We start from the raw sequence: 24,190 nt of genomic DNA, 5'->3' as shown, positions 1-24,190 counted from the left end.
GGGCATTTCCGCATTATTGAGAGAAAAAGTAAATTCTACGTCTAATTGGGTGATTCGACCTTTCTAGAAATTTCTATTCAACATTTACCCTGGCGAACTACCGTAAAGGCAAATACCATAATCAGGTGTTTTATTCCGGCTTCGACGAAGAACATAATCTTGAATTGGCGGGGTCTTTAGAAGAAAGATAATTGATAAAAGAGGGTCTGAATGGGGGGGTCAAAATGTCGGTTGTCGGTTAAAATTTCATTACTTTGTCGGTTGTCGGTTAATGCAATTTGCCCAGTTTTAAGACTTTAAACTCTAGACGAAGTGTAATACTTGTAATAATTCATTATTTGTTTTCACTTAAACCTCGTTAACGCTGTTTTTTAATTTAGCAACGTGCTCATCTACCCCACTTTTGTTTGCAAATCTAGTATACCGATAAAATTCACCAAAGCTTTTATTATAGATGTGAATTTGTTTCCTGTCGACTACGGGGCATCGAAGTAAATCAAGAGAGGTAAATTCTACAAAGAATGGAACACCCACTCTAGCCCCTGGGATAACTAATTTTAATTTGTAAGCTACGGAAGTCTTTTTTCCGAGACGTCCACAAAAACTCACTACACTTATTATTCAACGGCTCTCGTGGCTTTTCTGCGAGGTTTCTTTTTTTTTCTCTTTTTTTTTTTTGCCAAAAATTTGGTTGTCATACGTATCAATCTGCACCGTTAAATGGATTTTTTAACTGTTAGTACCTCTTACATGTCGAGACGCACAAATGCACGAACAGCCCTGCCGGATCGGGTAACACACGCTCTGTTGACAACCTCTGGATGTTCTTCAAAATCTGATTCCTCGTCATCCGAATCTGTCTCATACTCATCGATTTGTACTTCTCTGTGATCCTCAAACACCTCAGTAACATCCCCTTCGTCCACAAATTGTATGCTGACAACGCGTTGTGCATTTGCTGACGATACAGTGTTTTCTTCAGGATATCGAAGCCTCTCTTCAGACTCGTCGGTGTGGTGAACGGCGTAGACAGCTGGCGGCAAGGCCCCAGCCTTATCTTTTGTGGTCTCACTCCTAACCGTCCGTTGGCGTACTGGTCTGTAACTCTCTAGCCACTCTTTGATCTGTCCCTCCATCCCTGGTGTTATGTCCTCACTTGGCAAAGGTGTCATGGTAGCTATAGCAGAAAGGGGCATGGCGGATTGAGGTACCGGATAGTAGGATCAATTGTCATGCGTGTAGTACTTTGCTGCCCATCTAGATGTGCGCTTCAGAGATTCCTTGCAAATTGTTCCAAAATCCTGGGCATATGTAAGTACCGTAAATGTCTCGTGTTTAAGGTGCGAAACAGCGTGCAAATTTTCCACTACTGTTGTGAGCAACGTTTCGAGCAGCAGATCATCTACAAATTGGGGGTTAATGTCCACCACGTTCTTGTATAGCCTTTCTATGCCCTTTTTAAGCAAAGACACAGATACTTGCGTCTTCTGTGATACAGTTCCCTGTGGACCATTGGTTGCAGAGGTCTCGCTCAACTGGTAGCGTTCTTTCACCTTACTCACAGTGTCACCTCCTTCAGTCATGATCCTCTTTGCCAGATTTTCATCTTCTTTTGCTTCTTCTCGTGATTTCCGTTTCCTTCTCACTTTTGACTCGTCACCTTTCTTCTCAGTGTCGTTCATTGACTTCTGCTTGCTTTTATCAGATGTAGCCGGCGCCTTCAGCAACACTACTGGCTTTCCGGTCCAGTTTGGGACCTCTTGGATAATGTGTACTAAAATATTAAATACCGTGTTTTTTAAGTTTTCTCTTTAGTACAACAACAATTTATTCAGTATTCCCATATATATACATGGTATTACTTATGTAATAAGTCTGGATTACATTAAATAATTATGTCTAATAATTAAGCTAGCATTGATTGTCGATTCAGCATTGAATCATAAATATAAGCAGCAATGGTTCTACAAACAAAAGGATCAACGTTATTAAAAAGAAACATGATTTTTGAGATATTGTCAAGATCATTAAAATTTCGATATTTGTCATTTATTTCATCAAAATATTTCTTACGTGTATCATGATAATGTTCGCAAGAGAATAGAAAATGCGATTCGTCTTCAATTTGATTGGAATTACAGAGATAGCAGGTTCTCAAATTTTCAGGTGTCTTGTTGTGCCGGCCAGTTTCAATTCGCAGATTGTGATTTCCAAGACGAAATGTATTGATTTGTTTTTTGTGACGTACATTTTTTATCGAATCCAAGGAGTCAGTTTTGTGGCAATCTTGTTTAAAGATAGAGTAGAATTTAAGTTTTTTATTTAGGTTTAGTAAATTAAGTTGATGATTAGTTGAAGTTTTATTAACACTTAGTCGAATACGTTCAGTGAAGTTGTGAATGTTTAAATTTGAAATGTTTAAATTGGAAAGATTACACAGAGAGTTGACTCTTTGCATAATGCTCAGTTGGTTTTTGTCGGTCATTTCTTTAGATAGGTAAAGGCATTGTTTGGCAATGTTATCTTCTGGTAGACTTTCCAGGTGTAACCAAAATTTAATAATATTTATGTCAATTTTTGCTTTTAATGATAATCTTCCAAGTTCATTTCTACATGCTACATTTGGGCATTGTTTATTGACTCCTAAAAAAAGTTTACAGAAATAAACATGTGTTCGTTCGATTATATCTTTTTCCCATGTGTTATAGTCGTTTTTGTTATAGACTCCCCAAACTTCTGAACCATACATGAGGATAGGAAGGAATAAAGAATCAAATATTTTGTTCACAACATCAATTGGTAATTTTGAGAAGTTGAGGAAACGGCGTGTTGCAAATATAGATCTCCTAGTTTTTTCTTTTAAATTTATTTTATTATCTCGGAAGTTTCCATTCGACGTGAAATTGACTCCAAGATAAGTGTAGTTGCTGACAGTTTCTATCTTTTCTCTGTTTATATGAAAATAGTGGTCATTTAAAGTAGATTTTCTGAGTTTCTTTTGAAAAATAACAACTTTCGTTTTCTTGTGATTTATATTTAGCAACCAGTCGTTACAGAACTGGGATAATGTATTTAGTGCTGTTTGTAATCCTTCAGCCGTGTGAGAGATCAAAATTAAGTCGTCGGCGTAGAGGAGGCAATTAAGTTTTGAACCGTCCGGTAGTAGAACTGGATCTGTTTTCATAGTATCAAGAAGGGTAGGAATCTCGTTTTAATGGAACATTTAGATTTTGAGTAAAGGTTTTTAATTAAGTCATAAATTTTACCTCCAATCTTATTTTGTAATAATTTATAAAATAGGCCGTCGTGCCAAATTGAGTCAAAGGCTTTCTTAAAATCTATAAACCAAGTGAATAGTTTACCTTTAGTAGAATGCGTGACATGTTTGTCAATCAATGTTCGAAGGGTAAAGATGTGATCAGATGTCCGGTGATTTGGCAGAAATCCAATTTGAGCTCGATGTAAAATGTTCTCTTCATTGAGGTAATGTTGTAGTCTGATGTTCAAAACCGAGGTGAATAGCTTTCCAAGACAGCTGTTAATGCAAATTCCTCTGTAATTTGAGGGGTCTGATTTGTTTCCAGACTTGTAGATAGGAGTGATGATACCTTCACACCAAGATGAAGGGCAGAACCCGCATTTTAATATGAGATTAAAGAGTTTACATATTGAGTTTTTTAAGTACCATATTCCTGTTTTTAGCATTTCATTGCGAATTCTATCGGAACCAAGAGCCTTTTTTGATTTTAACAATTTTGTTGCATTTTCAATTTCCTTTAAGGAGATTTCATCATCTAAGTGATTATGATCTTGTTTAAAGTCTTCTAATGCGGATATCTCATTTGTTAAGGAGCGGTTTGCATTTGGTTTCGAATGTAAATTCGTAAAATGTGTGAATAAATTATCAATAGGTACTTCTTCTTCATGTTTGTCACGAGAATTGTCTTCATTTATCGATCTTAGGTAATGCCAAAACTCGTGGCTTTCTTTATTATTTATAAGATTATCAATTTTAGTGTCAAGAAGTACAGATTTTTTTAATTTAATTAATTTGTTGTAGTCACGGTGAGATTTAGTAGGCTTTTGAGAAAGTTACACAGTTCTTATCAGCAAATGCTCGTGAAGATGTATAAAACGTGCACATCGAGCGAAATCTCTCGTGCGTAGCTTCCCTCGAGGAGAGAATTGAATATTGTTTGAAAGTCTGGTTTTCAGAAACGAATAAATTTAAGGGCGTGTATAAATAAACGGGGTCTTTAATATGTTAAGCTACACTGTTGTTCATTCACCAATTAATCAGAAAGAAGCTTATAAACTGATTTACTCGCTACTTCTTTGTAGAGATTTTTCTTCTCAATTTTCGCATTCAAATGGACGGTGAAAAAGAAAAAAAAACCATTCCGCTCCACAAAACAACAAACAAAAAACGGTGGAACCAGAGTTTAGCCACGTTAATATTTGAGCTTAATATTTAACTACAGAACTAAAGTGATTATCAAACTCCGCTGCACGCGTTCCACACTTACCGTTGAGCTCACTGCTACTTTCATCCGATATTAAATTTGGAAGTTCAAGCTGCCATTGCCCATCCGTCACAATTGCAAAATTTTCGCATTTGCCGCAGGCGATTTCGCCAGGCGAAATAACTTTAACGAAAATCCGCCAATTCCATATTGATGTGCCTGCTCCTTTAGTCCTAAAAACTCCCTAAGATGTTTTTTTAGTTCAGATACTCCTCTATGAGCTTCTTTGTCTACTGGAACCCTGCTTCGATGACGTTCGATGGCGACTTCTTCACCTTTTCGAAAAAAACTCACGATGACTTTAGCAATCCCAGTCATGACCCGACCGCATGAACAAACAACGAGCAATAAAAAGACAACAGCAGGGCGTCTCGCCGGCTCGATTGTGATCCGCTGTTCTTGAAATGAGACAGCAGGGCGTCTTGTCAGCCCGATTACGAGCCGCTGTTCTAGAAATGAGCCCACGCTGCTCACCGAAAGGAAGGATCCCGTGGATTTAAAGTAATTTGAAGACGAGAAATTCTATAATTCGGCTAAATTTGGAATTAATGTGGTTACGTCGGGTAAAGAAGGATTTTCTGAGCTAGAAATCATCAAAATGCTGTTCTTTCTGAATACCAACATCCCTATCACGTCTGACCATGTCGGCTGTCGGTTAGAATTTATTTGTCGCTAGTCGGTAATTTTTTCCCCGTTTCGTCGGTAGTCAGTAATTTTTTACGCCCTTTGTCACTAGTCGGTTAACCCCATTCACACCCTCATAAAAAGCTGTGTGTAGACCACGTTTTCATTCGTAAATCGCTCTTTTGCTACATGTTCTATATTCTTTCTGGGATATTTCTTTCGAGAAAGTAACTTGGATTCTATTACCTTCGATAAAGTTGATAGAGAAATGTCTTGCACGTCGCCAATATCACCGAGCACAGCCTGCAATTCTCTGAGTCGGATTTAGACCCTTTAATTGTTGTCAAAACTTGACATGTTCATCCTAGCTCTAAGCGTAAATTGGTTCCGTTGACAAACGCGACGGTTTGTCTAGACAAACTTGAATGTTTTACGCGTGAAAAAACAAACAAAAAAAAAACCGTGGTAAAAAAGCCGTTCACGGTTGCAAGAAAATGGTAGTACGAGAGAAAATCTTTTAGAAGAGATAGTTATTTTGTTAGGTCTTAGCATTGTTCCAAACGTTTTGAACATGTCTGAGAACATCTGCAAAAGAGATGAGAAATACTTTCTTTAGCCCGCTCGCAAAAGTAGCGAAAATAAGATAAGGCTGTTACCGATTATGAAACGATAAACATTGGTAGCTTTTTGTTCTTACGGAATTGTAGACGAAGTCCAGCAATAGACTGGTTTTTTTTTTTTCGATTTCCAATGATAATCGAACAGAATCTATCAATATCGGCGAACGACTAAGTTTGATAATCGTACTCAAAAAACGGCGTTTACGCGGTTGTTCGCTTAACGAACACAACCGAACGGGATCGAGAGATTTTGTTCAAATGTCACTGGGTGACTTTTATTTTGATCATCATATCTACAGGCAAAGTGCTAAGCGGAAGTGGAACGCTGAACCTGCACACTTTTACTACCCCTTACCGGCCTCTCAACTTCTGCCTGTAACTATGATAATGGCTGACTGCGTTGTGCGAAGTATGCTGCTTTTTGCCAAGATACAAAGGAACTTCCATCAGAACTGTGTAATTAAATCAGAACAGTTTGAAACTATTGCTATTCTTCGCGCACAACTTTCATAAGACGTTACTGAATCGTGAAATCTGACTTCCGATAAAGCACTCTTTAAACTCTCTGCTGGCAAATGGAGGTCGCTTTAGCTCGCTCATGCTCTCTCGCGCGTTTGATAAAATTGTCAACTGTGGAAATGCGTAGCATTTAGAAGGAGGAATCGCTATATGTATTATATTCGATCCTTGAATTCCATCTTTTCACAACTCGATCACTGGTCCAACTTGAAATCCGCCATCTGCCACGCGACTATGGCAGGAAGAAGACCACTTCTTGAACGGCTTCGCTGTTCTCCGAAAAACTTTACATTAAGCCTTGCTTCTCTCTTTTGTTTTAATTTGTATGCATCATCGCCTCTCGGCTTTCGTAAGATGCAAAAAAAAAAATAATAATAATAAAACAAAACAAAAAAAGAACTGTCAGCGTCCAAGACCGGACGTCAACGCCGAAAAGCCGCATGGCAAGCCGCACGCCTTAGCAACCGATTTTGCCATCCAAATTTTTCCTCGATCACTACAGGAGGCCTATTGTTTACGGGAGTGCTGTTGACAGTTTAAAACCACATTTTCGGTGCAATACGAGCTCCAGTGCGTTGTAAAACGTTTACAGCAATCAACATTCACTCACTGCGTGCAGTCGAATATTTCCGGTTCAGTCAAAAACCTCCGGAAAATTCAAAAACCCGGAGAAAAATAAATTTATTGTCGTTGTGCAGCGAGTATTAAACACGGCAAAGCAAAGGCGACACACCCGATTGCTCGTCCTTATCAGGCGACTCACCCGAGATAAGAACGGCCGAGTTCAAAATCTCTCTGTGAAGAAGAAATTTCTAATATTATTATCGGAGTTAGCTCACGAAGCAAAGGCGACGCACCCGATTGCTTATTGTTCTCAGGCGACACACCCGAGAGAACAACTGTGACCTAACTATGTCTTTTACCTTTACACAGTAAAACCGTAAATATTTAACCGGTATCTTTGGACACTTTTGTCGCACTCAGTGTGGTGAACATTGATTGCCAGTATCTATCATCTATTTTGGTCTTACCGTCTGAAATACTAACATGTACAGTAACACGGTACCGCAACAATATCATCATAAAAGGCATTTTAAAAATATATTTTGTATTGACTCTGATTGTAAGGGTTACACACGTGGGAAATGGAAGCTGGTGATCGACGCCGTTACACTTTTTCCCAAATCACGAATTCGCGAGTGCTGATCAAATATATAACGTAAACATAAAAATTGTACTTACCTTTGCGGACCACTGGAGGATGACGATTGACTTTATTTTTCATTCAATTATTGGAAAATGGTGTAGAAAATTAGCTTCCCGAAGATTAAACTCTAAATTTGCACCGTAGAGACCATGGGCGAACAAATCATTCATGTTATGGTTCGTCGATTTAGGACCATTTAGCGCGCCAATTAGATTGGCGGGAAAACAAAAACCTTTAGCAAAAATTGTCATTTTTCCGTTTCCGACAGTCGATGTGTAGTCAGGCTTCTGGACAGATCACAGGAGTTTTCGTTTCCAGTTAACTGTGCGTTTCCACAGAGGCCAAGCTTTCTAGTCACAAAAACTTCATTGCTTTGCGGCAAGCTCGATCCAGACATTACACGCGACTGAAAAAGATTCTTTACTATACTGTTGATAGATTGCTGCTTTCGAACAGGAATTCGATCATAGCAACCGTCACTCAACCTAATTAGTTTTCACATCTCTACGCGGCTCCTCATGAAAGGCGTCATTTTAATTTCCTCGCAGGCCAGAAAAATTGAGCAGCCTTTGGGAGCTTTACCGCGATGGTGTTGAAAATGATGTACAGCATAATTTACCCCAGTGTCTTAAGTCTTCATGTTTCAGTCAGACCGATTCCTTTGGCAGTGACTTTGCAACCAGCGCTGAACACTCTGATAATTTTCGAATTACTGAGAAAACTACAGCAGCCTTTGAGAAAATTCTGGTTTGGCAGAGTTTTCCAACGTTTTGGGAAAAAAATGCATGGTGATTAGCAACAATAATGTCCTACAATCGACTTACAGATGGAAAATAACAGGAATAAGCCAAAAAATGTTTTCATCTATAACTCTATTTAAAGTAGTTTTGTGTCTGCTACATGTCAGTAACTCGGCTAAAAAGAAATTCTATTCCTCTGTTTAGAATATTCTAAAAACCAAATGTTAAACTGCTTAAGGTGCACTATTGAGTTATGGATACATTTGGCAGGTACGCTAGGCACTCAAGAAGCAAAAATTACTCTCGGCAACACTTACACTTCTTTCGTGCTTTGCAACTTCCCCCGTGCATCTATAACTTAACAGTAAACGCGCACGCTGCACTGTTTACCATTAATTAATTTGTTAATTCTACATCTGGTACATCGTCCTACACCGCTGTTTTACTTGTTATGAAATATTTTACAAAGTAGCCAGCCAGTAACAATCCACCATACTAAGATGGCAACTGGTGCTTTGCCTATAATTCTAAGCGTACAAAAACCCTAAAACGCAAAAAAGTTCTTAAAACTTCAAATCTAGCACAGTAGTATTACACAATGTTGTAGGTACAGCGACGAAATTTGCAAATACAAAAGTGCTTTCTATGTGCCTGTTGGCTGTGTTAGGCTCGCAAGGTATTGTGGTAAAATGTAAAGCCGCCATCTTTTCCCGCACGGTGGATTAACCGATTATCGTGAACATCACCAAGCACCAGATGAATGCGTACACGATAGGCTTCGCCACAGGGCCAGTGTTCTTTGTTGGTGTCCTCTTACTTGGTGCAGGGCACTCACATTTCACCTCTTGTTTTTCGTCATCAGAAGAGTTGCCTAAACACAAAAAAGTAGGTTGCATTACGCTGTTTGCTTTACTACCACAGACTAGTACACGCAAGGAAAAAAAGTATACAAACATCTAGATCAAGTAAAACCAAACATCTAATAACAGATTTTTAATACACGTAAGAAATAATGAGCACCAAAGAACAGTCCATTTTCGGCAGTGCTACAAATTGGGTGCGGCGTGCCATTTGTGGTAGCAAATCGGTTTCTTCGAGCGCTTTTTAGTGTCGTGTCAAAATCAATTCCGCGTTTGATTTGATTTTGTTCTACTTCGCTCTGTGATTGATTAGCAAAATTGGCGCCATTTTCTCAACCAATGCGTAGCAAAACTCAAACCATTTGTGACTTAATTGATCGAAAGCAACTGTTCCCGCGCTCGGCGCCGTCTATTGATTAGTGATTGGTTCATTACGCAGCATTTGTCTGTTATTAATTGGCCGGAGTAATCACTTTGCTTTCCGTTCAGGATTTACGATGGTTAATTGAAAACCGTACGCGTTTTAGTGTGGAAATAGCAATGAAACTATGATTTTTTTTTACTGAAGATACAGTTTTCGTGGAATGTTTGCTCGCTTTGCACGTTATTTGTAGTATATTTAAGCCGCTGTTACACTGGGCGATTTTGCTTGCAGCGTGTCTCGCAATCTCGTTGAGCCGTTGCGACACAAGTTACACGGATCGTTGCGTAGTGCAACATACCCTGAAATTAACGTGTCTCGCAACGTTTTTGTTGCAGTCACCGTTGTACAAAGTAGAATTGACTTCTACTTCTGGCAACGGTTGCGGCAACCAAAAAATTGCGAGACGTTCTCATTTCAGGGCATGTTACACTAGGAAATGATTCGTGCAACTTGTGTCGCAATAAAATTGCGAGACAAGTTGCAAGAAAAATTGCCTAGTGTAACAGCGGCTTAAGTCGATTCGCCGTCTTAATTAGTAGCTTCAATCACATGAGCCAATTTACACGTTACAATTTGTCGATTTCTTTAACTATTGACGTTGCGCGGGGCGGAAGTTGGGCTGGTTTTCGTGTCGTGCATTCATTTTCTTTCTCATATTGGGCAAAATCTACTTAACAGGTCGACGGCAGTTTTCTATGGTCTATACTCTAATAGACCATAAAATGACGTCAAAAAAATGTTCAAAACTGCCAAGTTTTGGACATTTTATGGCGTCATTTTATGGTCTATGGGAGTATAGACCATAGAACACTGCCGTCGATTTGTTTTCTACAATGACATGGAAAAAGTACGAGCAGAATTGGCTATTTTTTTTTTTCGTTGAGAAAGCGCGCGCGTTACATCTGACGTCATTTTTATTGTCTGCACTCTTATAGACAATAGCTACGAGCCAATCAGCGCGCGGGAATTTGGACAGTTATTGTAAAGAGAAGCTTGTAGGTGCCATCCGACACCCCCAGTTGTGAAAATCCCATACCTGAATTATGGCTACCAGACTCCGACATCCAAGTTATAAAAATCCAAAATTCGAGTTGAAAACACTCTGATATCCGAGTTGTGAAAATTTGACATCCGAGTTGCGATAATGTGACGACCAAGTTATGAAAATATGACATCCGAGCGGCAGTTTTATAGGACTTATCGAATATTTCCTATAAAACACCTGCGAAAATTTATGTTTAAAGACCCTCCTAATATTCATGAATCGCGCGCAGATTAACAATGAGATGAAATGAGCTTAATTTTCATAGAAAAAATGAGCCACAATAAGGTCTTAGTATTTTCATCCAAGACGCGGAGAAACAATTCGAAGTTGCAAACGTTGACCCGATATTTTTCAAGTTCACATTCATTTTTTCTGAATAGCTTCGGTCTTGCTGACAAGAATAGCTGCATTGAAAAACATTTAGCTACCACTGGAAAACATTTGAGTATTGCATGGTTGCTGCATTCGAAACATTTGGCTATTGGTGTCTGCATTGCAAAACATTTGGCCATTGGTTGCTGCATTGAAAAGCACTTGGCCATTGGCTGCTGCATTGGAAAACATTTGGCCATTGGTAGCTGCATTGGAAACGATTTGCCATTAGTGACTATATTGAAAAACATTCGGCCATTGGTAGTTGCATTGAAAACCATTTGGCAGTTGGTAGCTGCATTGAAAAACATTGACCGTTGGCAGCTGCATTGGAAAACATTTGGTCATTGGTAGCTGCATTGGAAAACATTTTGTCATTAGTAGCTAAATTGAAATATATCTGTCAATTTGGTTTCTCTGCAATTAAATAGTATAAAACTGTTCTTTGGAATTTTTTGTGTTAGTAAAACAGCATCGGTGACACAGGGAATATACGTACCTTCCGAGTCAACGTCTTCGTATTCATAACCAAACTCGAACGACTTCTTGAACATTTCTTCGTGAGTGTACACTGGAAACATCGGTACAATGACGCCATATCTGTTATGGCCAATGGGAGCATCGTATTGGGAAAGAACAGAAGCAGATTTGTTGTACTTACGAAGCCACTTCTCAAAGATCCGATCTATAAACGAATGGTGAAGTGGGAAGATGGGGTCATTGGATGCTGAAGGCACGTCGCCCATGGTACCTCCTAAAACAATGTGCACATTGTTATGCAAGGTATGTGCATTTGGCGTTTGACATCCAATCGTAGTGTTCACATAACCTTCGAGGGTATTCCTGAAATTGCAGCTCGTATTTTTGCTATAAGGTTGGACGTCAAACGCTTCAAACCCTAGGGCGAAGTTCACTTCTTTTTTCGTTGGAAAAGTCATTATGTATCCCTCTTTTGTTTTATTCTTTCTTTCCTCGATCGTACTGCGCTCCAACCCACGCTTTCTAATCCCGGGGTCACACATTTCAGTCAGGCGCGCGGTTTGAGTCGCCGTGCAAATGATATGCCAGTCATCAAAATATTTCCCTTTGACAGTTCCGTCCTCCGCTGTAACGCCAAGAAGATCTTCAGTACAAATCTCGCACTTGTCTTGATTCTCGGTCCAGTCCCAGTAAGGTATGGTGAAGAAGTTATCCTTAGCATGTTCTCGTATGGTCCTCTCCCATTCCAACATGTACAGTCGATGCCACGATGGGAAGCCCTGTCCATCATGCGCAAAGTCAATTTCAGAAAAGGTCTTGTTGTCTGAAAATGTGTCACGCGCCGCATAGTAGTGTAACCACACAAAGAAGTCATAGTTCTTGATATTGAGAAACAAACCCGTGGGATCGAGGCCAGCTTTGAGGTCATTTTGAATCTTGACGTATGACTCCTTGGTCACCATGTATTCACTGTCTACATTCCTGAAAATGAACAAAAAAAGGCAAGTAAATATGCTGTAAGAGTTGTCTCATATTCGTCGAAAAACAGCTGTATCGCATTTCCTTTTTATGCTGACGTTAATTTGGCTTCAGTGCTTTACTAGTGTACATTAAAACCTGGAACAAAATCCTATTTCCCCTGGGTATGACCCAACATTTTTCAATTATTTGCTATAAGCTTACTCGAATGTTTATGATTCCTACCCACTCATTCGACTTAATTTTTCGCATATTATTAATGTGTCCGTTTCAAACCGGCCTCTTTCGTATTATAGGGTCACAAATGGCATTGTTTGGCTCAAAGGAAAAAGGGATTGGAGCCAAGTGTGTTTCCATAGCAACATCACAATACAGACCACCCTCTGTCTTTCTTAAGGTCTTAAAGGGCATGTAAACCTCCAAAACGCGAATTTTTCTGGTCACATAGTCATAAAGTACACATTTTTAGAATTCGGAATCTGTAACTCTTTTTTTTAAACGAGCGCGTTTTCAGTTGGAAAAGGCCGATGCAAATTCGAAGCGCCCGCCATTTTGATTACGCCATCTTTTCCGTGACGTCACGAGTGGATATCTGCGACAGGAAGTGAACATTCTCCCTTCCCGACCTTTTGTAATATGCACGATGTCTACATAAATTCTAGCAAATATTCATTTATTCTCTTATTCCAATATGGTAAAGCGCTGTGTCGTCCAGTTTTGTGGCATTTAAACAAAACAGGATATTGAACGTGTAGGTTTCCAAGAGACTTCAGTCAAGGCGACAGTGGATTAAATTTGTTCAAGTCTTGAAGCGGCATGATTTTATAGAGCCGACAAAACATTCAGCAATTTGTGGCGCTCATTTCCCACCGGACTGCTTCGAGGGTGTATATATATATGAGAAATGGGTTTTAAAAAGTAGACGGATTTAATTCCCAGTGCTGTACCGACAATTTAACAAACGCCACAGCAGAAAGCCTCGTCAGAAATGCGTAAGCGAACAATGGAAAGCGAGGAAACAGAGCAGACGGCTGGGAAATCTAGTAAGAGGTCACAAGAGAGCAGAACTATATCAAAATTTGCAATCGCTTCCGAAATAACGCCAAGACAGTAAGAGACGCTTGTATTAAATTGTTGTTATATTTATAAATAGACACTTTCACATTTATCATTCTTTTTGACATGTATCTCTTTAATGTGTCGACATACCGAAGAAACCACAGTGAAAGTTGGAATCGAACCCAAAAACGGCATAAAATCAGGGCAATCTGTTATAAATAAAAAAAGGTTTTATTCGTCTTTTTCGTATGTTTGGTTGCGTTAACTCCGTGTACGAAGAACCAAAATCCTCTAGAAATGTACTCCGTATTTTGTTGACCTCACAGGACAGGAGCGCAGCCATCACATTTTTGCCGAGATAGCCCCAACACCAACGAACGGCAATGTAACGAAATTTCCTACACGAGACAAAAGGAATAAGTGATAACTGTGCGATTCCCTATTAACTTTGTGATTTTACAGTGTGCTGTTCACAGAGAAAGGTAATGTGATAAGTGTACAAAGTAAACAAATTCATGTCCTGTACGATTGTCTGCGGCATGCTGTTGTCGGAATGCGTAATACGCAGTTTTAAGAACCCAGACATCAAGGCAATTGTACCGAAATCCTGGATGCTTGGTTATACAGTGCATTTGCACTGCTGGTTTCTGGTCCTCTACCTTTCGCCAAATTTGGCCGATTTCTACACAGCGAACGCTCTCGTGAGTCGTTGTTTCGCACCATTTATAACAAGAGAAAAAACAACAGCATTAGTAAACAAGATTCACGTTAACTTTCAGTTAAAAAACTCAATTTCTGTCTTTCAAAGGCGCAAAAATCATATAATTGCGAATGAATCACAACTCGAAACAATTACCAGTCTGTCTTTCCAAGACGATTCGTCTCGCTTTTGCCGTCTTCTTCGTTTGATTCAGGCTGCATATCACGCCAAACTCTGCGTGGCTCAAAGCGAAATGGACGAGCTCCGACATCCACGCCAGTTTCTGACACTTCACCAACATCACTGTCGTACAAATTACATTCATTCGAGCTGTTTTCATCGGATAAAATCTCTTCCGAACTGCTACTATTTTCTCTCGCTGCCATGATAATTACAGTGGTATTCTCAATTGCGCAATGTTTGTGTTCAACCGCTGACGTCACGAGCACTCGCTATTGTTTTAACCGAAAGTGAACTTCCCGCAGTAAATGTCGTTTTTCTCCTTAAATATTTCGAATTGGCAAGAATAAGTCGCAAAACTGTTTTTAGCACCACTTTTTACGTTATATGAGATAAACTTGTGTTTGGGGGTTTACATGCCCTTTAAGGCAAAATAATAGTGCCAAGTTTCAATCACCTATGTCCATTCTTTCAAAAGATATTTTAAAATGATATTGTGATTTGTCTCCATGCTCTAACCACTTATGACGTCATTATTTTCTAATTTCCAAAATACAAAAACTTGAATATCTCTGGAACGGGAGAAGATAACGCAAATCTAAAACACCAGCCTTTCTCCTTTTAAAAGGCCTTACAAATAATTAAGCTGGACTTGTTTTTTTATTTCATACTCACTTTAATATGTTCTCAAAAATATGGCTAAAATTCACAACTGAACGTTGCTATGAAAAGGTCCTTATTAAATAAACTTATTGCAACAGAGTGACTCATGATTGTGAGAGAATGAGAAAACCACGATACTTTATTAATTATTATCAGCATACTTGGGATTCACGACCAGCCTTGCTAACGTCTAGCTATTAAAGGTGAACTCCCACTAGCTCGGACTATCAGTCTGCCCTTGAGAGCTTGAGTTAGCGGGGTTCTGACGTTTTCTACGTATCTTCCGTAGGTATAATGTAATAGCTATATATGAATGGGTAAATACATGAATGCATAAATGCAGAATTAAAGGTTATTGAATGAAGATACAAGACGGCGTCCGAGACCTTGAAAAGATTGGAAAAGAGTATTCCTACCTGGTCAAGTTTATATATCTCATGTAGCGGTGTTTCTCTTGTTCCGACATCTTGGCAAAATTCTTACGTGTCTGGTTTCTCTTGTGTTCGCAGTCGTTTCCATAGTAGCCGTACTCGCACTTTCCACAGTCGTACCCTCCAAATGGTGGGTTGCACTTGCAAGTGAAAGTAAACAGACCGGTGGGCCAATCTCGTCGATCGTCTTTTTCATGGAAATCTTTATAATGGCTATACGTCTCACTCCATTGGCGAAGGTTCAATTCGTGGCATTTTCCTCTATTTACGTCCTTACCACATGGCAAATTGAAACCTTTGGGGGTGGGACAGCACCTCTTGTTTCTCAGGCTTTCAAGGTTTACACACGCTTTAGGAAACTGTCCTTGAGCCCACGGTAACACGACTGCCGCAAACACAACACCAATTAGAAGCACGCTCATCGTTATTTTCTGAAAAAAGGACTAAAAAAGGAGATACGTGTGAGTAATACCAGGAGCCTTTTAGCAGGGCTTGATCCGCAGAAAAAAAAATAGTGAAATGTTCTGTGCATTTATTTCTCAAAACCCTAAACTGACCAGTGAATGTTACCCTCAGTATTAACGGCCAGTCGACCTTAGTCACTGGTAATGATACAACTTTAACTTAATTAAAAATCACGCCTTCCCTGACAACAGAAAATCCTGGGTGATTTGGAATTATTCCTCAGTGAATTTAGCATTACAGAAGTAGAAAAATTGTATTAGAAAGGGACATTTCGAGACAATTGAGACCGGAAACATGCCTTCCACGTTTAAGGCTAACTTTAAATTTAAAACAAAATGCGATTGTGCGTTCAAATGTGACCGAGTCACTTTGCAGTTCCCAAAGGCAATTTCTCAAGATCGTTTTAGAATATTTTCGTGTCACGTTTAGTAGTGTAAAGTGTATTTTTTATCATTGACCTATTGCAGACCTAAGTGGAGTCGGTTTACATTCACCGTCTGGAGAGTTCTATTGTGACATATCACTGGAGTTTAGTTTGGTTTAATTTAGTTTTGGTTTAGTTTATCACGTGCTGTAGTGTTACATTGCGTAAGGTTCACTATTACCTAGGCTTGGTTTCCTTGTATGTGGATTACAAAACAGTTTTCTGTTTCTTGTAGTAACACTGCATGATATCATCAGTAGGCCGAGAGATTAGGGTGTTGTTATTTTAATCTTATTATCAAGTAGCGTGTGATGAAATTGTACGTAGTTATTATGTAATCTGTCTGTTTCTTTTGTGACAATCCTTTTCCTGTCACATAAGCAGTACGTATTTACTCCGGTATAAATACAAGTTGTTTAGCTTAGTTTATTCGAGTGGAGCAGAGTGTTGTTCAAGTAAGCTGTGTAGCTCGCTCCCCAGAGGCAGTTATGCTCTGGTTAGTGGAGTTTGTGCCGTTGTAAGTATGTACATAACTCATTCCTACTTTTTTGGAATCCCGTTTTTGTAATAGTCCGTTTTACGTTCTCGTGTTTTTATAACATTCTTTTTTTTTGTATTAGTTAGTTTCGTTTCTTTTCATTTTGTTGTAATTAGCTTAGGGTTTCGTTGTAATAAATTTTCTTTTAAGCCCACTCCTTGCATCCACGAATTCATGTCTGTTGTGCCATTGCTCGTGCACTCCGGCCGTTGGCGGCGCTAGACCGCTAGCGCTGCCATCGGTTAAAGAGTGACTAACATACTGACGTGAACGTCGGCGTACAGGCGAAATTTGTAAAGAGGGGGGGGGGGAGGGGGTGTCGAAGTTGGTATAAGACGTTTTTAGACCACTTTGGTTGAGTCTGAGGCTGATTGCAGATTGTTTCCATTTTGATCGCTAGCATCCACTTACAACAGCAGTTCTAATTGTGGAAAATAAGAACTAATACTAATAAGAACTATCGGAGAAATAATATATTTTGAGGCTAGTTTCTTCGAAAAACCGGACGTTCAAAAGTTTTCAAATTTGATCGATGAGTATGATTATCAGCTAGTTTCTTATAGTACGACAAATTTTATTTCATTCGTTTGGCAAGTTGTATTCCCTTTGTGATAAATTGAACTAAAAATGCAGAAATGAACAATGGCAGTCAATTTTTGAAGAAAAATCAAAAGATAGCTCTATTTTCTCAAAAGATGATACTAAAATGATTAGCCACCGAGGCTAGTTTTTCTCGGAAAAACAAAACAAACAGACCATGGCTTGATGCCAGGGCAGACGGTTCTATTCATTGTTATGTCTGTATATTGCTATGCAAATCTGTTTCCGATTAACACAGGTTGCTTCATCCATCATGTTTCAAGTAGAATTGATCACTAAGCGATTCGTCCATGTGAGAGGAAAATAAATTAAACTACCATGACATAGTTAAAAGGGACTGAGCATTTATTGCTACATTTAAAATTCAAAAAAATTGTGGAGTCAATGGCGGAAATAAGTGACAATATATTTGTTAATTTTCATACAGTTTGTTGTTAGTGAAAACGAAAAACAGGAGACGTAATTCCAGACGGAAACGAGTAATGACCGGTTTTAGAAATCGAACAGAATCGAACAATATCGAACGATTCAGTTGAAGAAATCTTACTAAACAAAAGAAGAAGTTTCTTCTACGGCCGACTTTCTTCGTTTACCAAACACAAATCGAACGGCGTGATCGAACGATTGGTGGTGTAAATCACCGTGCAATCTGTCTTCCGATAAATCACTCTTTAAATCTGTGTTGCTAAATAATGCTGCTTCGCTCCATGCACTCGCGAGTGGAAAGAGGAACCATTATATGTATTATAATCGATCCTCGAATCCCACCTCTTCGGAACTCGATCACTGGTCCACAGCCGTGCGCAAAATTCACTCTCAGCGACGCGACTATAGCTTGTGAATCCGACACAGTGAGAAGGCCACTTCTTGAACAACTTCGCTGTTGTCTGAAATACTTTTCAAACCTCTCTTGTTTGAATTAAAACTATTTCGAGCCTGATGGAAAACAATAAAATCTGATCTTATAAAAGCTTTTTAAAAGCTACTTAAATTTTCGGCAACCTTCTCGGTTTTCTTTGTCAGAGTATCATTTACGTAGTGTTCTTTGCTGTAATTTATATGTATGCTCGCTTCTTCAGGCTTTCGTAAAAGATGCAGGGAAACTATAGGGTGCAGCGAAATCAGGTTGGCTGGCGTCTTTTTAACGCAGGCTAGAAAACTGCAACAGCCTTTGCAGCTTACAAGAAAGCTTTACCGAAATGGTGGGGAAAATTATGCACGGCATAACTTACCTTTGTATTTTAAATCCCTTTGCGTTTCAGTCAACGATTCCTTTCGCAGTGACTTTACAACCAGTAACGCTCTGATAACTTTGAATTATCAATGACGAAGACCACTGAACCCGGCGCTAGCAGTTATTAATTATTGATTGTTGTACAAACGTCCGTGTATGCCAATTCTAAGAAAATTTAGTTATGTGGAAAATGTGGCCTCGAGACCTCAATTTAGTGTAAACGTATATTATCGATTTAAAGGATTTCAGCTCCTTAATGGAATTTTTAATTTATTTCTTTCTAAACCACTGTTGACCTTACTTTTCAGTCTCACAAAGTGATCATTATATACGTGGTACAATTTCTACTCTGTGCCTCGGGGGAAAAATCCCAGGGGCTTGAATGATTTTCCTGGGCTTCCTATTCCAAAAGAGATTGCGTGATGCAGAACATATTCTAGACTTCCTGTCTCGTTGTAGTGACTTTTCAGTGAGTACCACTCTGCATATGTTAAACTATTTTCCGCAAAGGTAAACTGCTATGCAGATCAAGAAAGTGCATGATGCCGGATCGCTGTAGATGACAATTGCAACCAAGCAGCAGGGTTATTTTACGGAACGCAGAACGTGTCTCAAGTATTCTTTCACCTAAACAGTTTCGAGAGAAGCCGGGCAACTAACGGTTACCTCCTGGCTCTCGGTTTAGACGTTCTACCGGCCAATACAACCGTCATCTAGTCAAGTTTTCAGACAAGTAGTTCTAGATAGTGATCTTTAATCACGGCCTGAAAGCAGTTGGAAATTTTTGTACGGAGCGTCATGAGGTTTGTAATAATGCTTTGTCCCAGAGAAACAAGATGCCTGCTACACTGGCATTACGCGTGATGCTGGGGCTGATTCATTTATTCCAACTGTATGTTTCGCAGATTTATAAAACAATCCTTTCTAATGGAATAGTTTGAGTCACGAAGATCGCGTTACGTTGGTTCCCTTGTGTTACGCTACTCAGGGTTTCAAGGGAAATTGCGGGAATTCCATTGCGATAACGTAAGCTTCTCAATGACCTCTTTTCTGTCTCGCGTCGTGGTCTAACAAAGCACGATTCCTTCGCCAGGAACTCACCAATTTCCACCGTTTTAGATGTTGAGTGCTTCTTAGAAGTTATTCTTTCGATTCACCGCTTCAAAATGGTGAAATTTCCGTTTGAAAACGGCACACTTGAGTCCACAACATGTTAACAATATCGCGCCACAAATTTAATCCGTTTTTGATAAATATATCAAATGATTCGTTGACGTCACACAGGTAGGGCTGAGTGGGTCCCCTCCCTCGCAATATAAGCGACAAGACTGGATTTTGATTGGCCTGCTTTTGTTGAAGACAATCAGAACAATACATCCCGAGTAGGAGAGGGGAGAGTTTAATGAATAAATTAATATACAGATTTGTGGCTACGAGGAAAAAGAAATCGTCCCGTTTTTAGACACGGTATGCCCCCTCAGGGCATCCCGCGTAATGAAAATATTCAGCTGGTTTTCCATTGGCGCCGGAATGTTTCTACACTTGCATCACCTCGCATTCGCTGCCAATTCACTCCCCCCAAAAATCCAAATACCAGTACTAACGTTAGCAGTGAAAACAAAAGCCTACTCAAACAAGATGCCCTTAATCGGCATTACACGGAATGCTTAATGGAGCCCCATTTATTCCCCATCAGTGGTATATTTCGCAGATATTTAAAAACTATCCTCCCTTCTAAAAAAATAAATTTAGAGATACAGTTTTTTCGCTTATTTTATAGTCAACTGTATCCTCCCTTCGCAATTGAAATAATCGAATGGTTTTATTCAGAGAGACTGCGTGATTTTTATCGTTGCGTTACCGACTGGGAATCATACCGGGAATAACTCTGCAATAACGTCATGACCCCGCTGAACTGGTCTAGCTTCCTTGGCTTTGAATTTTCGATCTGTTGGTAAAAGCGTAGTTTCTTCGCTGTGAACTCTCCCAATTTCCACCGTTTCAACTTTCGAGTACTACCTATAACTGTTATTATTTCGATTTACCGCTCGAAAAACGTTTGTTTTCTTTCTGAAAACGGCAGATCCGGAGTCGTAAATTCAGACATGTGGCCGCCATTGAACGAAAACATTTTTTCCAAATGATGATTTGCTTTGACGTCACACAAGTAGAGATGAGTGGGTCCCCTCCCTCGTGATATACGTGCGGATAATGGAGTTTGATTGGGCCGCTTTTGTTCAAGACAATCAAAACAATAGATCCCTTCTGGGAAAGGGAAGAATTTAATCTAGTTTTAATGAATAAATCAAATGATGATTTGACGTCACACAGGAAGTGATGAGTGGGTCCCCTCTCTCGTGATATGTGCCTGAAAAATAGATTTTGATTGGGCCGCTTCTGTTGAAGACAATCAGACCAATATATCCTTACTAGGGGAGGACAGAGTTTAATGCATAGATTAATGTGCACATTTGTGACTACGATGAAGAAAAAAAAGATACCCGACCGAAACCTAGACACGTCATGCCCTGCGGGCATTCCGTGTAAATACACCCTTGATTCCTGCAATCATTTAGGCTCCAACAATTTGTTGGCCCTCTGGAATACGAAGAACATTGCAGCGTTGTTTTTTCTTCTCACGAACATCAGTAGAAAAAGATTTCTCTCGTACAATACTGTTTCCTTTTTGTCTGAGCTGTTTTAGCTACATTGTTGGCATCAGCAAGCTTCTAATCGCGTGACTGCGCTCATATTGAAGATACAAAGAACTGCTATCGACCCTAGCAACCTCATAAAGGTACGTGGTAGACAAACATAAAATGATACACAATTATTACCTACCTTAATACTTTGTACTTCCCAGCGGCTTTCTGACTCGTATAATTTTGAGACTCGAAAACTATTTTCTTCTTCGTGCTACTTTTAAAACACCTTTAGTTAATGAATGTTTTGCTTGATCAGTTTAAGCGTTGTTTGAAGCTATAAACCCATTTATTTGTGTCAACTGACCCAAGAAGCTAAGGGAACAAAGTGTTATTTTTATCATTGACCTATTGCGGACCTAAGTGGAGTCGGTTTACATTCACCGTCTGGAGAGTTCCATTGTGACATATCACTGGAGTTTAGTTTGGTTTAATTTAGTTTTGGTTTAGTTTATCACGTGCTGTAGTGTTACATTGCGTAAGGTTCACTATTACCTAGGCTTGGTTTCCTTGTATGTGGATTACAAAACAGTTTTCTGTTTCTTGTAGTAACACTGCATGATATCATCAGTAGGCCGAGAGATTAGGGCGTTGTTATTTTAATCTTATTATCAAGTAGCGTGTGATGAAATTGTACGTGGTTATTATGTAATCTGTCTGTTTCTTTTGTGACAATCCTTTTCCTGTCACATAAGCAGTACGTATTTACTCCGGTATAAATACAAGTTGTTTAGCTTAGTTTATTCGAGTGGAGCAGAGTGTTGTTCAAGTAAGCTGTGTAGCTCGCTCCCCAGAGGCAGTTATGCTCTGGTTAGTGGAGTTTGTGCCGTTGTAAGTATGTACATAACTCATTCCTACTTTTTTGGAATCCCGTTTTTGTAATAGTCCGTTTTACGTTTTCGTGTTTTTATAACATTCTTTTTTTTTGTATTAGTTAGTTTCGTTTCTTTTCATTTTGTTGTAATTAGCTTAGGGTTTCGTTGTAATAAATTTTCTTTTAAGCCCACTCCTTGCATCCACGAATTCATGTCTGTTGTGCCATTGCTCGTGCACTCCGGCCGTAGGCGGCGCTAGACCGCTCGCGCTGCCATCGGTTACACAAAGAGTGACTAACATACTGACGTCAACGTCGGCGCACAGGCGAAATTTGTAAAGAGGGGGGGGGGGGGGGGGAAGGGGGTGTCGAAGTTGGTATAAGACGTTTTTAGACCACTTTGGTTGAGTCTGAGGCTGATTGCAGATTGTTTCCATTTTGATCGCTAGCATCCACTTACAACAGCAGTTCTAATTGTGGAAAATAAGAACTAATACTAATAAGAACTATCGGAGAAATAATATATTTTGAGGCTAGTTTCTTCGAAAAACCGGAGGTTCAAAAGTTTTCAAATTTGATGGATGAAGTATGATTATCAGCTAGTTTCTTATAGTACGACAAATTTTATTTCATTCGTTTGGCAAGTTGTATTCCCTTTGTGATAAATTGAACTAACAATGCAGAAATGGACAATGGCAGTCAATTTTTGAAGAGAAATCAAAAGATAGCTCTATTTCAGTTCTCAAAAGATGATACTAAAATGATTAGCCACCGAGGCCAGTTTTTCTCGGAAAAACAAAACAAACAGACTATGGCATGATGCTAATTCAGACAGTTCGATTCATTGTTATGTCTGTATATTGGTATGCAAATCTGTTTCCGATTAACACAGGTTGCTTCATCCATCATGTTTCAAGTAGAATTGATCACTAAGCGATTCGTCCATGTGAGAGGAAAATAAATTAAACTACCATGACATAGTTAAAAGGGACTGAGCATTTATTGCTACATTTAAAATTCAAAAAAATTGTGGAGTCAATGGCGGAAATAAGTGACAATATATTTGTTAATTTTCATACAGTTTGTTGTTAGTGAAAACGAAAAACAGGAGACGTAATTCCAGACGGAAACGAGTAATGACCGGTTTTAGAAATCGAACAGAATCGAACAATATCGAACGATTCAGTTGAAGAAATCTTACTAAACAAAAGAAGAAGTTTCTTCTACGGCCGACTTTCTTCGTTTACCAAACACAAATCGAACGGCGTGATTGAACGATTGGTGGTGTAAATCACCGTGCAATCTGTCTTCCGATAAATCACTCTTTAAATCTGTGTTGCTAAATAATGCTGCTTCGCTCCATGCACTCGCGAGTGGAAAGAGGAACCATTATATGTATTATAATCGATCCTCGAATCCCACCTCTTCGGAACTCGATCACTGGTCCACAGCCGTGTGCAAAATTCACTCTCAGCGACACGACTATAGCTTGTGAATCCGACACAGTGAGAAGGCCACTTCTTGAACAACTTCGCTGTTGTCTGAAATACTTTTCAAACCTCTCTTGTTTGAATTAAAACTATTTCGAGCCTGATGGAAAACAATAAAATCTGATCTTATAAAAGCTTTTTAAAAGCTACTTAAATTTTCGGCAACCTTCTCGGTTTTCTTTGTCAGAGTATCATTTACGTAGTGTTCTTTGCTGTAATTTATATGTATGCTCGCTTCTTCAGGCTTTCGTAAAAGATGCAGAGAAACTATAGGGTGCAGCGGAATCAGGTTGGCTGGCGTCTTTTTAACGCAGGCTAGAAAACTGCAACACCCTTTGCAGCTTACGAGAAAGCTTTACCGAAATGGTGGGGAAAATTATGCACGGCATAACTTACCTTTGTATTTTAAATCTCTTTGCGTTTCAGTCAACGATTCCTTTCGCAGTGACTTTACAACCAGTAACGCTCTGATAACTTTGAATTATCAATGACGAAGAC

General features: G+C 39.3%; 1 protein-coding gene and 2 pseudogenes across 3 annotated transcripts in view; all 3 read right to left on the bottom strand.

Annotated features, from left to right (window-relative positions):
- Positions 1-21,669, bottom strand: part of LOC146475152 (tyrosinase-like) — a 26,718-nt pseudogene extending 5,049 nt beyond the window's left edge. The window contains exon 1 of the transcript XR_014865990.1: positions 21,528-21,669. The product of XR_014865990.1 is annotated as a tyrosinase-like (transcript). The remainder of the gene's footprint in view (positions 1-21,527) is intronic.
- Positions 278-1,737, bottom strand: LOC146475153 (uncharacterized; annotated as a pseudogene).
- Positions 8,349-24,190, bottom strand: LOC146475151 (tyrosinase-like). Of its 2 annotated transcripts, none has more exons than XM_085116181.1 (4): positions 24,089-24,190; positions 15,411-15,868; positions 11,434-12,395; positions 8,349-9,104 (listed from the first exon to the last, which is right to left on the bottom strand). In XM_085116181.1, exons 2-4 carry the CDS (start codon positions 15,845-15,847, stop codon positions 8,956-8,958), a joined length of 1,548 nt encoding a protein of 515 aa, XP_084972307.1. In that variant the 5' UTR covers positions 15,848-15,868; positions 24,089-24,190; the 3' UTR covers positions 8,349-8,955. The 2 variants fall into 2 exon arrangements, with proteins under 2 accessions (XP_084972307.1, XP_084972308.1); XM_085116182.1 differs by lacking the exon at positions 24,089-24,190 and adding an exon at positions 18,685-18,866.

Source organism: Pavona decussata, unplaced genomic scaffold, assembly GCF_977016875.1.
Source record: "Pavona decussata unplaced genomic scaffold, jaPavDecu1.1 SCAFFOLD_85, whole genome shotgun sequence".
NCBI classification, from domain to species: domain Eukaryota; kingdom Metazoa; phylum Cnidaria; class Anthozoa; order Scleractinia; family Agariciidae; genus Pavona; species Pavona decussata.
The sequence above is the reverse complement of the archived record's forward strand: the minus strand, read 5'-3'. Positions and strand labels throughout refer to the sequence as shown.

What these genes read in the sequence shown, in the direction of transcription:
- LOC146475151 (XM_085116181.1), bottom strand. Translation starts at nt 15,847, where the DNA reads ATGAGCGTGCTTCTAATTGGTGTTGTGTTTGCGGCAGTCGTGTTACCG. An exon ending in AGATATATAAACTTGACCAG is followed by an intron (nt 12,396 to 15,410) that starts GTAGGAATACTC and finishes GTTCATTTTCAG; the next exon opens with GAATGTAGACAGTGAATACA. An exon ending in CGAAGACGTTGACTCGGAAG is followed by an intron (nt 9,105 to 11,433) that starts GTACGTATATTC and finishes TTTTGTGTTTAG; the next exon opens with GCAACTCTTCTGATGACGAA.